At 38.7% G+C, this 15,147-nt stretch overlaps 2 protein-coding genes and 1 long non-coding RNA gene across 3 annotated transcripts in view; 1 reads left to right on the plus strand and 2 right to left on the minus strand.

The window, feature by feature from the left end:
* The window catches only part of LOC145441360 (uncharacterized), a 370,726-nt gene that overhangs the window by 54,617 nt on the left and 300,962 nt on the right, over positions 1–15,147 (plus strand). The gene's annotated exons all lie outside the window — the stretch shown is intronic.
* Positions 985–9,137, minus strand: LOC145441338 (cellular tumor antigen p53-like). Its single transcript, XM_080319182.1, has one exon. The coding sequence runs from the start codon at positions 6,016–6,018 to the stop codon at positions 4,888–4,890; it is 1,131 nt and encodes a 376-aa protein (XP_080175308.1). The 5' UTR covers positions 6,019–9,137; the 3' UTR covers positions 985–4,887.
* LOC145441337 (cellular tumor antigen p53-like) lies at positions 10,649–14,350 on the minus strand. The gene has a single exon (XM_080319181.1). The coding sequence runs from the start codon at positions 13,748–13,750 to the stop codon at positions 12,617–12,619; it is 1,134 nt and encodes a 377-aa protein (XP_080175307.1). The 5' UTR covers positions 13,751–14,350; the 3' UTR covers positions 10,649–12,616.

Raw genomic sequence — 15,147 nt, forward strand, 5'->3', positions numbered from 1 at the left:
CTTGAATAATATTCACTTTCGTGAAAACATATTTTTAACTCCATCTCTACCTTGTGTGAAGTGCGACGGAAATTCTGGGTTCGACTTAAATTTTCTTAAAACTGAAAGTTACAACTTCGAGAAAACAGCCCGAGAAATCCCCAGTTTCTCTTTCTAATTGAAGGGTTACACTACTTCTACTTACAAACTAAAAATAGCGAAAAGTAGATCACAAAATAGAAGTAATGTAAATTCAATCTCCTTGAGTAAGTACCACAAGTAGAGGAAAACTACTTCAGTACTTCGAAAAAGTAGAAGTTCTTCGTTACTGACCACCTCTGCCTACAATGCTGTGGACAGTGGACACAAGCAAATCCCACGGCTCACTGCGATTGATTTGTGACGTCATACTTTCCATTTGGCTAAAGGCAATTTGAGGGTAATTTTTGACCGGCTTGGCGAACGAGAAATTTGATAAAATTGTTATTAATCGAAATCTAATGGGTTTTTGAATACGATAATATAAATTTTATTGTGCTCCTGGTCCCAGAACCCTCAAAATCCACCTCGAATTTTGCGTGTAACGGAGTCTGCTATTGTGACGCAGAAATGCCGGCTGGACGCAAGTGAGGAGCAGCGCAAACCAAAAAGGTAATGGCCATTGTTGCGCAAGCGATTGAGCATTCACACACTCACTCTTGCGGCGTACTTAATCCGAGCTGTGCCTGCTTATTCCAGACAGCATTGCTGCGTCACCATGAAAAACTCACAAGCCAAAACGAAAGGCTGATTTTGAGGGTTTCCAGGACCATGAGCAACACGACCATTATAACGGAGAGGTTGAGTCCAAGTCAAAGGAATTCAGAGCAATGAGTCAAGTCATTCAGAACACATGACTCGAGTAATCCAACACCGATCTGATGTCTTGTGTGTAAACCAAACATTGCTAAATAACAAGATATCAGCATTTGAATACTTAAAGCTGTGCTACTGACACACGAGAAATTGAAGAAAATATTTATTGAGCTTCCTCAACGCTCTGGCAATGATAATACAAGAAAGCGAAGCAATGTAATAGTCACATGTTTAGTCAAGATTCAAAAGGAATTCTGAATCTTACTAATTTTCAACACGGAACATTGGATGCATGATCCCACTGCATAACCAAAATTGCAATCCCCTTCAATTATTTCAAATCATTCCTCCAAATAAAGTTAGATTCTAAAGCAGTGGTTCTTAACCTTTTTCATACCGTTACCCCCAAGAAGAAAATGACAAGATGCAATTACCCCCTTTAAAAAAATAACAAATTACAGCTTGCACTCAAATAATTGTAAAACAACACAACGTGACGTCATAATGCCTGATGAAAGTATCAAGTCAATGTGAAGGATGTTTTTGCGCTATCCAGTGGTCGCATCTAGGCAAAGCGGAGATTAATAGACAGCATCTCATGTAATAGGCAATCGCAAGCTTATTTCAATTTTTGGTTTTGATAGATACCATTGCAGAAAATCCTATTTCACAGCAATAAGTTGACGGAAATTCAATCAGAAAGTTTAAATGCCATGATGACAAAGATTGGTTATTCATTTTGAAGCCGAACCCACAAGGTTTCCAATATCTTCCCCTCGTTTCTCCGAAAGCATTTTGATGATGTCAGACTTAATTTTTCTGACTAGACTAGGCCACTACACTTTGCAATACTAACAACTATATTTCTAGGATATTGTTATTGCATTATAGCTGTAAACATGAACCTAGACTCCGGTTGTTGTCCTTCAATTTGCCAGCATGCGTAACAATATAATATGATCCGCACTACTGCGAAATAAATTCGATATACCTAGCACTATGCTAACTACATTTGACCCTGTTATTCATAATCACTAGTGGTTACTATATGATATCACAGCAGGCATGGTGTGTTGAGTGAAACAAAATGTATACAAGCTCGCAAAAATTCATGTTAGCCTACATTCATATTTACGTTTGAAAATATTTCAGGGCAGCATTAAAAGTTCGTGAAATATGTCAATTAAAATTACCCCCCGGAAATTGGTGAATTACCCCTTTGGGGGTAATTACCCCCAGGTTAAGAACCACTGTTCTAAAGCATAATATGAAGGTCCATCTCAGCTATGCACTGCAACTATACAGCAACGGTTTAGTTAACAAACATGAACAGGATCATTGAAGAGCACTTTGCAACAAAATTTCAAAGAAACTAAAAGCTGTCAATAAAATACAAATGCGAATGGCTGCAAGGCAAGAAGCAGTTGAAAGAAATCAACACAAAACATTGTCAGGGAATGACTCATTAAGAAATGTGACAGTTGACTTTTTCATGACGAAAAGTCAGCAAACTGCCAAGTATATGCAATATAATTGTAGATTGTAGAACAACAATCTTTATACTAACGGACACAGCCAATGTGTTTTAAGCCAAGCTTGACTAGAGCCATTGTGAAAGCAAGTAAGCGCACACAAACAATATTGTGTAAGAGAGTCCCGTAAAGTTCTCATCATCATATCATAATATTATAACTTTCCAAGTTACAAAGATAAATTTACTTCATAGTTGGACAAGGTGGACTTCGATAGGGATATAAAGGCTGAGATTTGAGCTATCCTTTATAAAATAGTGATTATTAGGGTGATTTTTTTGACGTGTCAAAAAAAGTCTAAATTGTAGCGCAATGTCAAAAAATGTCTAAACTGCAAACAAAGTCAAATTGTTTTACCAACTGAATTTCGTTTGTATCGTAGATTTTGCACTGTCGGGAAACTTATCATTTGACATTTTACAGTTGTAGACGGCCCATTGTCTGCTCATTGTGGATCATAAACATTCAAATAAAACAAATAGGTTGACATGGTGTTATGATCAACATACCGCAAAGTCCTAACTGAAGCAAGCGCATTACGAAAGATTGTGATGTAGACACTATTGTCAGAATAAAGTAACATGGTGTGTCCCCAGCAGTGTACGCACACACAACTACAGTGTTGTCAGCCAACAACTGCTACTGTTGAACGTTCTTTCTCCATTCCTGGCAAGCTACTTAGTAAGGACAGACACTTTCTACCCGAGAATGTACGAAAGTATCTTTCGTTGTACTACAACAGATTTAAATTATTTCTACCATAATACGTGATGTAACTTTTGAAATTCTCCGTAGGGCCAGATTTCGTTAAAATCAAGTCTTTTCATGAAAAATTAATCAGTTTTTGAGTCAAAAAAGTTTTTTCAGGCCGGACTACTTCCTAAGAACAGACAGTTCGAACCAGAAATGAAGATAGGTAGTAAAATTATAACATCAAGTGAGAGAACACCTAATTTACATACGTTAGGTTAAAATCAAGTTTTTTGAGGTCAAAAAATGCCAAAATTAAAATTTTTTAGGTCAAAATCTTCCGTGTTTTTAGATTAAAAAATTGCCCTAATGATTCTACATTGGTTGCGAAAATTAACAAAACCAATATCGTATATATTTCAAGCTCAAAAAACTTGATATGAATACATAGCAGATTGCTAGTAGGAGTTTCAGAACATTTAAAAGACGGCGTTCCAGAACATTTGAAAGATGGAATTTTAGAAGTCATAACAAGGGCGATTTTTTTTTGAAATGTCAAAATTGTAGCGTTGGGTAAAGGTACTGTTTACAAAGTCAAAATTTATTGCAACCTGAGTTTCGTTTTATTGTAGATGTTTGCACTGTCGGTGAACTTTCTATTTGACATTTTACACATCGTAGTACTTTATAGGCTTACCGTTGTATACGGCTCATCGTCCGCTCATTGTGAATTGTAAAGCGACTAATAGGTTGACATGGGGATATGCTCAACATACCGCAATATCCCAGCTGAAGGAAGGTTGCGTGGGCAATTGGGTATTGGTTCTTATATCAAGAAGGGCATGATGAAAAATTGTGACGTAGACGACATTGTCAGAATGAAGCAACCCGGCGTGTCACCAGCACTGTACACAAAACTTCAGTGTTGCCAGCTGCTGCTGTTGAACGTTCTTTCTATATTCTTGGCAAGCTACTTGGTAAGGAGTAAGGTCAGACACTTTCTACCCGAGAATGTAGGAAAGAATTTTTTGTAGTACTACAACAAATTTTAATTATTTCTATCATAATACAAGAAGTAACTACTGGACTTCTTCACAGGTCTAGATTCCGTCAAAATAAAGTTGTTTCATGTAAAGCCAAAAATGTTTTTTTAGGCCGAACTACTTCGTAATGACAGACAGTTCCAACCAGTAGTACAATTCTAACATTATGTGCGAAAGCACCCAATTTGCATACATGAGGTTAAAAGTTTTGTAAGGTAAAAAATGTCGAAATTTTGATTTTTTAGGACAAATATTCCGTTCTGTAGGTAACAAAAAAAATCGCCCTAGTCATAACATATTGGATGTTGGCCCACCTACATATTCACGAGTTGACGTGACAGCTCTTAAATATAGATGTCACACTGTTGAGTTCTTCGTACCAGTTGTTCTACAGCAACTGGTCTCCGTACAAGGAAATTTGTGCAGCGGTCGACAAATAATTCAATTAGTTTGTGCTGACGGCCGACGACATGCATATGTGAATAACGGAGAAAGAAGTCCATTAAATGAGAAAAACATTAGAGAACCATTGGCATAAGCAGCATTATAAGAGCAATTTTTAGAATTAAAACAGATATGATCGAAGAGAGTCCAGCTGTCCACATTGTCATCTGAAGTACTGTACTATCTAAACCTGGAACGGAGGATTGTTATATCATGATTTTGGGGCGTTATGACTGAGCTGTTGTCACAAAAGAGGTAAATACAGAAAGAATAGCCTAGCAGTGATTGATTCCACCAAATGACAGCAAAAACAACATCAAATACATCACAGACTGTAGATCACTTTAAATTTGATGACGTTGAAATTCGACAGTTCGCTGCAGTTCCTCCTCGAGAAGTTTCGCTCGCTGTTCTGGGCTAATAGCACTTGAGAGATTGAAGGCATTGACAATTTCCAACAGACATTCATAATGCTCCTCACGGACAAACACACACCGATATCCTGACGATTCTGGAAGCTGAGCACGCTGCTTCCGAGCTGGCTGCTCTGAAGAAGCATTAGAGTTAAGCCTGCGTTTCTTTCCTTCTTCTTGGGGTTTGTCTCTCCCAGGGGACGAACAGACTTTGAGGTCGATATAATCTCGACCAAGCACCTCTCCCTTAGGTCCTTCAAGAGTGAAAACAAGACAGGTTGACCGTCTATTCATACCGCCAGCACAGGAAGAGAGACATCTGAATTTATAATTGATAACAAAGGGTGATACATCAACATCAGGAGCTTTGTAAGGTGTTACGACACATAAGTGATTGCCCAACTGCCCGTAACCTCCCACAAAATGATCAGCGACGCGCAGCACATGCCAAGCCAATTCTGATTCCTCCTTCTTGTGATGAACCAAACACCTAGTTACAGGTTCAGGGGCATGGTCGACTGCAGAATATAGTATCATTGCACGGATAACCGCATCCATCGGCGGAGGTTCACATGGGAACATGACTGGACAGTTGACATCCATTTTGACGTAAAGTTTACCAAGGACATGAGAGAATGTGTACGGCATGTTTTTGGTCGGTTCATGCCGCTCCGGAATCGAAACAGAAAAGTTGTAGTCGCCCCGAATTTTGTGACGTGGCATCACTGCCGGTACAGAAGTCATACCCGTAGTCATGGCGGTATCTTCACCATTGGAAACTGTGTCGTTCGACAATGGTTGATATCCACTATCAGCAGGGGATCTTTCACACAAATTACTTGAAGAATTCTCCCCAATAACTTCGGTCTTAGATATCGAGCTCACAGCACATTCTTCATCGGAAGAACCGCTTGAATGCGATTCTAACAACTTTTTCTCCAGAGTATCGATCGAAGCTATGCGTACTTGCCCACCATTTGCTTCGTGTTTATTCATTACATCATTAAATATCGGTGAGATAGATTCTTGGGAGTCCGATACTTCCTCAGTATCATCTGCCATCTTGGATATATCCTTGAAAAGTTCAAAACCCACTGCGTCGTCTTAACCAAGTGGTCTTAGCTAGAGACGGACAGATTATCGGTTTGCTAACAACATTGAGTGGATATAACACTTTGAAAGAAATATCGGTATTTGACCATCAGATTCAATTCAATTTATTGCAAAAATTTCATCATTTCAATACACCACCAAGACTGCGATACAATGAAAGATATGAAGGTGTCGAAATGACTTGGAGTCAGACTTGGACAACTAGATAATTCTAGTTGTCTAATTTCACTAAATTAGAGCGAAATGCCAGTAATCTAATTCTAATCTAATTTGGCAAAGCTGAGAATTTTCTAGTTGTCCAAGTATATATGCTTGGACAATTAGATAATTCTAGTTATGTAATTTCACTAAATTATATCGTATTGCCAGTAATCTAATTCTAATCTAATTTGGAAAAGCTGAAAATTTTCTAGTTGTCCAAGTCTGCTTGGAGTAGTCTTCAAAATCCAGTGTTGGGACTGGGATGACTCGAGCCACCTTTTTCGTATGACTTGACTTGATTCGAGTCACTTTGTAAAAATGACTTGAATTGGCGTATCAGAAATATGGATTGACTCATGACTCGGAGCAAAATTCACGAGTCCATTTCAAGTCATCGAGTAATCGGTGTCGATAAAAATCACTGTATCTTGCATATGTTCGGATTGATTGTGAAACGCTGGTGTAACTTGTGAGAGCGACCAATCATTTATTGATTAAGTACGTTTTACTGAGGCTCCATTGTTCTCTTAAAAATACATTGACCACAAACAAAGTGATGGAAGCTTACAGCTTACGTAAACTAGTATAATAAAGTAATTTAATAGCAAAATGTATATTTCTGTTCTCTGTTCTTAACTTAACCAAACCTCTTGTTTTATTGAAATTGAATTCCAGTATAGTTTATATAGCCCTCAACCATTAGCACAGGCTGGAATTGTATCATATCAATTTATAACTGGGTAATGTATTGCATCTTATCAATTCGTTTCTCTATTTTGGCTGGTAACTATAATCCGAGGCTATGCTATTACTTACGTACTTAAGCATTTCTACATATATGTGAGCAATAAAGCGCCTTCTTGCGTTTATATTTAACTCTATATATTCGTTCATGAGTCCAGAAACAATGACCACTCAATCTTAATTTCTGACAGCTAGCAAAATGCAATGACGTAAGCATCTCACTCAATTTGACTTGAATTGTGACTTGACTTGACTCGAGTCACCTTCCAAAATCGATTGACTTGACACGAGTCAAAATGTGCAATGACTCAAAATGACTCGTGACTCGAAGGTAGTGACTTGATTCCTACACTGTCAAAATCAGACACCCACCTGGCCTAGGCGATGTAAAAATGGAGGCATGCACACTGAATGAAAAGTACATGAAGATAATATAAAAGGACAGGTGACAAAAAAGGTGGCATGTGTTGGATGGTGAGATCAATATGCCATGTCATGGTCCAGTTATATCAGCGATTTTCACGATGACTGTCGCAACAACATCTTACTAGGGACTCAAAGAACTAATATACCGTAAACCATGGTAACTTTAGAGAATTACTCATAGTTTCGCTTAATATCTTGGAGTGCAGGGTGGCAAGTTTTGTGTTCATCTCGGGTTATGGAGCAAAGATTAAAATTAAGAAATCCAAAATCTTCATGGTCATAAGTATAGTATTTTTCTGAATTATTATTGCCCAAAGTTACCCTTGCGTATGGGGTAACTCTGGACAATGTAGTTTTTTGTATGTCTTGTAGAGGTGGTCAAAGTAGTCAAGAAAGCTACTCAAGTAGAAGTAGCGACGAAAAAATCTACTCAAGTACAAGTAGAAGTACTTCTTCCATAGCAACCTAAAACTACTTGAAGTAGAATTGACTGACTTCAAATATACTCAAGTAAGTAAGTAATTGTTTAAACGATCGTAATTTGTTCGCATGGATAGTGAAAATGTGCAAATTGAGCTATGCGAAAGGTGCCGAGCTTCCGCATCATGGGATGAAAATGATAGTATTGATATGGAAATGCGATACTAATCCTGTTTACTCGAACAGCACATTTTAGAAAATATCATGGTATGGCGCACTCCCCCATATTTTAAGGCCCGTGGTTCAGTCGAAGAGCAATACGGAGAAGTTGCATAGGATACGGTGTAAACACCTTGCGCGATTGGCAAACGTTAATAAAAAATATGGTGGTCCGTAAAAATGCCATATTGTGTACCGTAGCTTTATTTCCGGAAATTAAAGGCATTACTATACTTGCTTTTTTACTTCAACATGTATGTTATCCAGACAAAAGAACTGATATTAATTAGAACTCAAAGTATATGATACTGGTAATTGAAAGCGAAATATAAATGCTACTTCTAAAAGCGGGAACTGTATTTCATGTCTTTAGACCAGAAAGTTTCAAAGGGGGTATGCTAAAACAGCTCTAAAACTAAAAAAAATTAGAGTCGACTTTTCCAGATTAGGACACGCCATGGACTGCTAGATTACGATATAAGTAAAGGCTAGATTGCGGAACATCAGTTTCAAACGTTATGATGAGCCATATATACTGTGATGAAATATTTCATATGGGTGAAGGGCGACATCGCGGTGTAAACAGAACCACGCCAACCTGTTACCTTAATTATATTCACCGATACTTTTGTGAAATCATACTGGTTACTCCGTATCCATTGAGCGCAACTAAAATTCTGGGCTTTACTCAACTTTTATGAAAATTATATATTATATTATAAAATTATATGTTGATACTCCGTGACAACAGCCCCGAAATTCCTCAGTCTGTCTTCCTGATTGGAGGATCAAACTACTTCTACTTGACAAACTGAAAATAGCGAAAAGTAAGTAAGTAGATCACAAAATATTACGAAGTAGTAGCAAAAATCAGATCTACTTGAGTAAGTACCAGAAGTAGATGAAAACTACTTGAGTACTTCGAAAAAGTAGAAGTACTTCTTTACTGAACACCTCTGATGCCTTGATACTATATTGTTTATGAAACCTCTTTAATGAGGCATATTTGGTTAAGAGTTAACGAGAGCAGTGGCTAAAAATGAAACAAAATACCAGTATATGTCTGGAGGGGCGTAGCCAGCCGAGATAAAAAGGGGGTAGAACTGATTAAAGGGGGCAGAATGAGCCTCTATACGTCATACCTTAACGATAGCGACTTCTGTATTCCGTACGCTTTTGAAAGCGTACTAATTGGCGGATCTAATTACTGAAAGCGAGTTAGCAATCGACAACTTGCACGGGAATCGTGTTAGCAATCAACAACTTGCACTGAGATCATGTTACCATGCGCACGCGCTCATCCCGTGACAGTGCAGGAGATCTTATTTGTATTCAAATAAGTAATCGACCTTGAAACAATACCAGAACAACATTTCACGACGAACAATCTATCTGTTATATCTTCATGAATTTTGACATGATTCAATTCACGTGTAAGAGTAACGTCTTCTCGGCGTTTTAATTCCATTCATTTCGAACATGACGCATATACTAATTGTACCGGCGTGTGAATAATGACTTATTCGCAAAGCGAGGGAATCTCAAACAAGTTTCGGCGCGGCTATTGAAGGCTGAATGCGTCCCGGTGGGATACCGATCACGAACGGCATAATCTAGTATGACGTATACATGGTCATTGAGGTCAAGACAATGCACAACAATGGCGTCAAATATAAAATGCTAAGGGAATGTATTGTGTCTTCACGCTGTTTTGGGGAACAGGCTCTAGTTCGGCAAAGCACGAATCAGATGCGATTGCTTTAAAACATGATTTCATTCAGTTATAAGTTGTTATTTTCATGTTATTAATGTTCGTTATCGTTTACAATGAACTGTTGATGAGAAAACAACGCGTGAACGACGAGACAAATGTTATTATTGCGCGACGACTGCATTCAGAATAAGGCATTAAGCTGATCGCTAACCCTCTCCAAGAGAAAAATCTAACAATGCCCCTTTCACGCTTGCATAGACGCGCTTCCAGAGACGAGAGATCGACGATAAAAAGGCATGTAATCAGCGTCCGCGATCGGCGTCGCAAATTGAAATTAGGCGATAACGTGAAGAAATGTTGTTATAGCAATAGCGTTGACTTGGGATTTTCAGGATAGAATCGAACCTGGAAGGGGGTAGAACGTTCTTCAATTCTACCCCCCTGCGGGTGGCCTATTTCATGATTTTACACCTAATCTCCCCAAAAGATGGAAGTAAAAATTTTTTAAAATGAGGTCATTTATGAAGGCTAATGCCCAGTGAGCATTCACATTCTCGCTGCGCACTTGATCCGAGTTGCGGCTGCTTATTCCAGACGGCATTGCTGCGTCACGATGAAAAACTCACTTACAATGCAAAGTCAAAGGCTGATTTTGAGGGTTTCCACGACCATGAGCAGCACGGCGATTATAACGGAGAGGTCGAGTCCGAGTCAAAGGAGTTCAGAGCAATGAGTCAAGTCATTCAGAACACATGACTCGAGTAATCCCAACACCGATCTGATGTCTTGTGTGCAAATCAAACATTGCTAAATAACAGGATATCAGCCTTTGAATACGGAGAGCTGCACTACTGACTGAAACACGTGAAATTGAAGAAAATATTTATTGAGCTTCCTCAACGCTCTGGCAATCATAATACAAGAAAGCGAAACGATGTAATAGTCACAGGTTTAGTCAAGATTCAAAAGGATATCTGAAACTCACTAATTTTCAACACGAAACATTGGATGCATCTGTATGATTCCACTGCATAACCAGAACTGAAATCACCTTAAATTAATTGTTACATGCCTTGATGTGGAACAAGTTTGCAACAGCCTAACTTATATAAAGAAATTCAAATCATTCCTTCCATAAAGTATGATTGTAAAGCATAATATGAAGGTCCATCTCAGTTTTGCACTGCAATGATACAGCAACGGTTTAGTTAACAAACATGAACAGGATCATTTAAGAGCACTTTGCAACAAAATTTCAAAGAAACTAAAAGCTATCAATAAAATACAAATGCGAATGGCTGCAAGGCAAGAAGCAGTAGAAAGAAATCAACACAAAACATTGTCAGGGAGTGACTCATTAAGAAATGTAACAGTTGAATTTTTCATGACGAAAAGTCAACAAAGTAACTGCCAAGCATATCCAATATAATTGTAGAATGACAATCTTCATACTAACGAACACAGCCAATGTGTTTTAAGCTGAGCTTGACGAGAGTCACTGCAAAAGCAAGAAGTCACACACAACACAAACAATATTATGTAAGTGAGTCCCGTCAAGTTCTCATCATCATATCATAATATTATAACTTTCCAAGTTAGGTTTTTTTCATAATTGGACAAGGTGGACTTCGATAGGGTGATAAAGGCTGAGATTTGAGCTAGCTTTCGTAAAACAGTAACGTACATTGGTTGTGAAAATTAACAAAACCAATATCAAATTTATTTTGAGCTCAAAAAACTTGATATGAATACATGGCAGATTGCTAGTAGGAGTTCCAGAATATTTGAAAGATGGACTTTTAGAAGTCACAACTAGGGCGATATTTTTTGAAATGTCGAAATTGTAGCATTAGGTAAAAAATGTCAAAATTTTTTCGCAACCTGAAGTTTCGTTTCATTGTTGATGTTTGCATTGTCGGTGAACTTTTCATTTGACATATTACAGATTGCAGCCTACTTTATAGGCTTACTATTGTATACGTCCCTTCGTCTGTGAATTATGAACGGTCAATGAAACAAATAGGTTTACATGGGGTTAGGCTCAATAACATGTGATGCAACTACCGTAATTCTTCATAGGTCCTGATTTCGTTGAAATAAATTTTTTTCATGTAAAAATTTGTCAGCTTCAAAGTCAAATAAGTTTTCTTTAGGCCAAACTACTTCGTAATGACAGACAGTTCCAAACAGAAATGAAGATTAGTACAATGTGTGCAAACACACCTAATTTGCATCCACGAGGTCAAAATTAAGTTTTTTAATGTAAAAAAATGTAGAAATTGTCATTTTTCAACTCAAAATCTTCTGTTTTTTGGATAAAAAAATCGCCCTAGTCATAACATATTGGATGTTGACCCACTCTTTCCACATACATATTCATGAGTTGACGTGACAGCTAAAAAATATTGATGTCAAACTGTCGACTTCTTCCGACCAAATGTTCTACAGCAGGGGTGGGCAACCTGTAGCCATAGAAGGAAATTTGTGCGGCGGTCAAAAATTAATTCCATTAGTTTGTGTGTTGGCAGTAGTCGAAGAAAGAGGTCCACTAAACCAGAAAAACATCGTACAACCATTGGCATAAGCAGCATTATAAGAGCAATTTTTTTATAATTTAAACAGATATGATCAAGAGAGTCCAGCTGTCCACTTTGCCATCTGCAGTACTGTACTATCTGAGCCTGAAACGGAGGATTGTTATATCATGATCACGGAGCGTTACGACCGAGACATTGTCACAAAGGAAAAATAGCCTGGTAGTGATTGATTCCAACAAATGTGAGCTAAAACAACAGCAAGATATATCACAGACTGTAGATCACTTTAAATTTGATGACATTGAAATTCCACGGTTCGCTGCAGTTCCTCCTTGAGATATTTCGCTCGCTGTTCTGGGCTAACAGCACTTGAGAGATTGAGGGCATTGGTAATTTCCAACACACATTCATAATGCTCCTCACGGACAAAAACGCATCGATATCCAGACGCTTCTGGAGGCAGAGCACGCTGCTTCCGAGCTGGCTGCTCCGAAGAAACATTAGAGTTAAGCTTGCGTTTCTTCCCTTCGTCTTTGGGTTTGTCTCTCCCAGGGGACGAACATACTTTGAGGTTGATATAATCTCGACCAAGCACCTTCCCATAACGGTCTTCAAGAGTAAAAACAAGAATGGTTGACCGCCTATTCATGCCGCCGGTACAGGAAGAGAGACATCCGAACTTATAATTGATTACAAAGGGTGATGCACCAACATCAGGAACTTTGTAAGGTGCGAGAACACAGAAGTGATTGCCCAATTGCCGATAATCTCCTGCAAAATGATCAGCGACACGCAACACATGAAAAGCTACAGATTTTTGTTCATCTCTATCTCTGTGAAAAATACACCTAGCCACTGGTTCAGGGCCATGTTCATCTGCAGAATATAGTATCATTGCACGGATAACCGCATCCATCGGCAGAGGTTCACATAGGAACGTGACTGGACAGCTGGCATCCATTTTGATGTAAAGTCTACCAAGGATATGAGAGAATGTGTACGGCATGTTTTTGGTCACTTCATGACGCTCCGGGATCGAAACAGAGAAGTTGTATTTGCCCCGCATTTTGTGACGCTGCATCAGTGCCGGTACAGAAGTCATATCCGCAGCCATAGCAGTATCTTCACCATTGGCCACCGTCTCGTTTGACAATGGTTGGTATCCGCTATCAGCGGGGGAACTTTCACACAAATTATTCGAAGAATTCTCCGCAACAACTTCGGTCTTAGATATTGTACTCACGGCACATTCTTCATCAGAAGAACCGCTTGAATGCGATTCTAACAACTTTTTCTCCAGCGAATTGACCGAAGGTATGCGTATTATTCCACCATTTGCTTCATGTTCATCAATTATATCTCTAATTAGCGATTTGATAGATTCTTGGGAGTCCGATATTTCCTCAATATCATCTGTCATCTTGATCAATGATATATCCTTGATTACATTGATGGAATCTCGGGCCTTTTTGTGAAATAATCCCAGCGTGATGGGAACTTTTTTCGTGTGACAGAGCCGACTTTGAGGTGCGACAAGTGAGATTACTGATTTCAATTGTTAATGCTAAGTCGGTGACACGAGAGCAGATGCTCATTTAGTGTGAGCAACTGGTAAGTTGAGAGTGCTTTACCAACAGATCCTGGTCAAAAGATAAGGTCAAAACATTAAATACCACATAATAATTACAATACTAGCATTTGTGGTGGCTGAGTACACTATTTTTTTTTTTTAAATTTCCTTTTTCAAAATATTTTTTAAATAAAACCAACGCCCCGCGACCGTGTGCCACTGACGAGGTCAGCGTGATCCTGCGTGCCATGGACACCGATTCCATACTAATCCTTGAAGAGTTGAAAAGCCGCAACGTCGTCTTAACCAAGTGGTCTTAGCTGGAGACGGACAGATTGGCTGTTAGACCATAATTTCGAGTGGATGCAGCACTTTGAAGTATTATCAGTATTTGCCCTTCAGATCAGAGGGAAAAACATCGGCAATTTTTTGACGAATGAGGTCACATCATCTAGGGCAGTGGTTCCCAACCGGGGAGGAATTCCCCCCTTGGGGGGAATTTTGCAATTTTTAGGGAGGAATTCCACTTTAGAATTGTAACGGATTTTCCAAATTGTTCATGTTCGAACTGTCATGTAGTCAACCAGTTATATCCGAACGTATGCTCCTCATGGCTGTTCTTTTTGCTGAAAGTATGTTCAAATGCTATTTGAAATCTCTTTTTCACATACAAATTCCCCCATTTTTTCAAACTAGTTCAGATGTGCTGCAGCTCGCAAGACAATTTTGTAGGCCAGCGACCTTATATTTTCAAGTCAACATTTTCAGACAGTGACAAAATATTCCAACGTCATCGATTCAAGTCAAAGAACAGCTACCCGATCGAAAAAAACACATATTAAACTTGGTGCAATGTTGCCGAAACGTAATGGGTGTCCTAAATTTCAATGAGCTCCAGCAGGGAATATGATCACGTGTATGTTATATATCAGGGCTGTAACTAAATCACGAGGCTCCGAGTCACAAGTCAATCTCACTTTCATAGTTTTGACTCGAGTCAAGTCGTGTCATTTTCAATTCACCATTGAGTCAAGTCTGAGTCCAAGTCACAGAGCAGAGGGTCGAGTCCGAGTCATGGTACTATGACCAAGTCACACCCCAGACAACACTGTTTGGTGATATTGAATGATTTGGATTTATGATATACTAGTTTTCCTCACTTTGAGCAATTTCTTGTCGCATTGTCAAGTACCAGGATCAATAGACGAAATTCCAATAGGGTGGTCGCTGTACTGTTCTTCGAAATT

The sequence above is a fragment of the Botryllus schlosseri genome, chromosome 6, assembly GCF_051294905.1.
Source record: "Botryllus schlosseri isolate E-star chromosome 6, Bs_hap1, whole genome shotgun sequence".
Classification (NCBI taxonomy): domain Eukaryota; kingdom Metazoa; phylum Chordata; class Ascidiacea; order Stolidobranchia; family Styelidae; genus Botryllus; species Botryllus schlosseri.